The sequence below is a fragment of the Sinocyclocheilus anshuiensis genome, unplaced genomic scaffold (genome assembly GCF_001515605.1).
Source record: "Sinocyclocheilus anshuiensis isolate Anshui unplaced genomic scaffold, SAMN03320099.WGS_v1.1 scaffold7, whole genome shotgun sequence".
In the NCBI taxonomy this organism is placed as follows: domain Eukaryota; kingdom Metazoa; phylum Chordata; class Actinopteri; order Cypriniformes; family Cyprinidae; genus Sinocyclocheilus; species Sinocyclocheilus anshuiensis.
In genome coordinates, this window is record NW_015549582.1 from 1,007,386 (window position 1) to 1,010,851 (window position 3,466).

General features: G+C 32.6%; 1 protein-coding gene across 1 annotated transcript in view; it reads right to left on the reverse strand.

Annotated features, from left to right (window-relative positions):
• The window catches only part of LOC107657794 (nuclear receptor coactivator 2-like), a 132,989-nt gene that overhangs the window by 1,763 nt on the left and 127,760 nt on the right, over nt 1–3,466 (reverse strand). Inside the window, exon 19 of the mRNA XM_016446038.1 lies at nt 2,505–2,697. Coding sequence (XP_016301524.1) covers nt 2,505–2,697 — 193 coding nt within the window. The remainder of the gene's footprint in view (nt 1–2,504; nt 2,698–3,466) is intronic.

A 3,466-nucleotide genomic window follows, 5' to 3' on the forward strand; every position in this document is an offset into this window, starting at 1 on the left:
TAGACTCAAAACCATAGAAGCACATTTTTCACAGAAATAATATTTAAGGTAGTTTTTTATGCCAGAGCGTTCACAAAGTATATTAATTAACAATAATTGAGTTATATGGTAAAAAAAAAAAAAAATGTTTGAGCTTAACCGTGTTTACTAAATGTCCTGTGCTCTGTGAGTTTTGATCACTGTTTACATGTAACTGAAAACCTAAAATAATGGTGTTCCTGTAAAGTGATCATCAAAAGGCTTAGCTGATTTAACTGCTTGATTCATATGGAGTCACTTTATGATGCCTTTATAACCATTTTGAATCTTCTAGGTTTCGGTTACCTGGATTTTCAATGGAAGGACAGAAACCTTTTCAGGGTCCATTAAAAATGATCTTCATTTGTGTTTCGAAAATTAACCAAAACCCTATGGGTTTGGAATGACATGAGGGTGAGTAAATGACATTTTTCATTTTTAGATTAACAATCCCAGCATGAATCATGGCATGAATAAATCATATGAACTACTGTTTTAATGTTTTCTGGGTTATTAAGTGGTGTTATTGTATTTGTCATGTGGTATTCACTGCATATATGCTTCTTAAATATGTGGCTTTTTTTGCCACTGTCCATTTTTCGCATTTTACACATCCATTTTTGAAAAAAAAAAAAAAAAAAAAAAATTTAAATATATACACACAAAACAGAAATATATGAGAATATGCTTGTGGAATGTTATTTTGCATGCAACTAGAGGTTTCCTTCTTTCTTAGTTTCTTTACATTATTTGTATATTTCGGCAGCTCTGACTGGGTGGACCCTGAGCCAAAGAAATACTGTAATAAATCATGACAGGTAAAGTACTTTTTAAAAGCTCTTGTAACCCAGTTTCATGTACCCCTCACTAAAATGTGTTGTAATGCCAAACTTTGTGTTGCCATGAAGAGATAATTACAGCTAAGAAACAGAGAGTAATAATTAATTAAACCTCCACTAATGGCGAAATGCTAAATTATTAAAAGATTTGTGACTATACACACATCTTGGGAATAAATCAGCAGACTGAGAATTCAACGGCCTATGGACTTATAAAAACATGAAGTGCACACGATCAAACTGATGCAACTTGGTTAAATATTCATAATATTTAATGAAACTTTACTATGTAACTGGTGAGAGAGTGCATCACTTAAGATATATGAATATATTAAAGAATATATTAAAGAACTATTTTAAAAGAAAAGATATTAAAGGATTAAAAAGTTTGGGGTCAGTAAGATTTTTTTTATGTTTTAGGAAGAAGTTTCTCATGCTCACCAAGCCTGCATTTATTTTATCAAAAATATAGTAAAAACAGTAATATTGTGAAATATTATTACAATTTTAAATAACTTGTCTATTTTAATATATTTTGAATGTTAAAGCTATATCAGCATTTCAGTATTACTCCAGTTTTCAGTGTCACATGATCCTTTAGAAATCATTCTAATATGCTGATTTGGTGCTTAAGAAACATTTTTGATTATTATCAATGTTAAAATAAGTTGATTCATATTTTTGTGGAAATCTTTTTTTTTTTTTCAGAATGTTTTGCTGAATAGAAAGTTCAAAAGATTAGCATTTATTGAAACAGGAATATTTTGGAACATTATAAATCTCTTTACTGTCACTTTTTAACAATTTAATGCACCCTTACTGAATAAAATATTAATTTCTTTTAAAATCAAATCAAAATAAAAATAAAACCCCAAACATATACATATATATTTATAACTTATACACACACACACACACACACACACACACAGTAAAAAGCAACAAAAAATGCACTTAAAACTATTATTTATATGATTAAACCACAATATTGGATATTAATGTTTAGTTAGATGGGAGTTCAGGGAGTGCAGGAATGTGTGTGCGGGCATGTTTGGTCAAACCCTAGCTGACTTATAGACGTCACGTCTGATATTTAGCACTCAAAGTCCGTCATGTCTGCATACATGATCTCTTTATCCACCTCAAACGGGCACTAATTGCCAGCAACTAATCACATCACTGTCCTATTATGCCTAGTTCTGCATCATCCCTCTCATCTGCAAAATTACCCAGGATAATTAGAGTACATTATTAACGAGCTAGTTGCAGACTCAACTACGCTATTTGGTGACCTCAGACACTTAAAGTCTGACCATTAGACATTCTATCTCTAATGGTTTGAGTAAATAAATGCATCCAATAAATCTACGGCACATCGCTTTCTACTAAACTCCTGGGTGGAACACTGAGGAGTTTAAATGTGCTTCATTAGCGATCAAAAGTTTTAGAGTTTGACCAGCGCTGAAAAGAAGTTTCACTCTAAAGATGGGTTTTTAAAGTAGCTTGGGCTTTTAAACCATCTAGTTTAGTTGACTGTTGGGAACAGTGGAGCTCACATGGGCTCCCAAAAGGCAATAAACGTTCACACTTTTTTTTAATAGACAAAGGTGTCACATGACTCAGAAACTGACTGCGTATTTGTCTAACCTGTTCAGGGCCCATGTTGGCCATGCTGCCCCCAGGTCCAGAGTTCATAGAGCTCAAGCTCATCTGGTTGCCCATTTGGCCCATGTTACTTGAGTTGGTGGCCATGGACACGTTGAGGTTCATGCCGTTACCATTGTACATGTTGTTACCGGCCTGCTGGGCAAACTGAGGTGGCGACTGCTGAGTGAACATACTGTGGAGGGAAGCAGATAAATGTATAAGACCATTCAGGTTTCGTTTAGCTTCCTGAATTGAAAACTTTAACCATATTTCATGTCTGATAAAATTTCACACACACACTACTGTTCAAAAGTTTGGGGTTGGTGAGATTTTTAATTAAGTCTCTGATGTTCACCAAGGCTGCATTTATTTAATTAAAAATGAAAAGTAATATTGTGAAAAAAATAGTAACATTTTTAAATAATTGTTTTTTTGTCTGAATATATTTTAAAACATAATTCCTGTGGTGGCAAAGCTGAATTTTTAGCAGCCATTACTCGAGTCTTCAGTGTCACATGATCCTTCAGAGATCATTCTAATATGCTGATTTAATGCTCAAGAAACATTTATTATTATTATAATATAGAAAAATATTACAGAATAATATTATATATATTATTACCTTCTTATTAATATGTTGAAAATAGTTGTGTTCCTTAATATTTTTGTGGAAATCATGATACATTTTTTGGGGATTCTCTGATGAATAGAACGTTCAAGAACAGCATTTATTCAAAACTAATATTTTGTAACAGTATAAATATAATCATTGTCACTTTCGATCAATTTAACATCCTTGCTGAATTAAAGAATTAATTTCTTAAAAAAAAAAAAAAAAGTTTTGCTGAGCCCAAACTTTTGAATGGCTGTGTGTGTGTGTGTGTGTGTGTGTGTGTGAATATACACACACACACACACACACACACACACACACACACACACACACACACACACACACACAC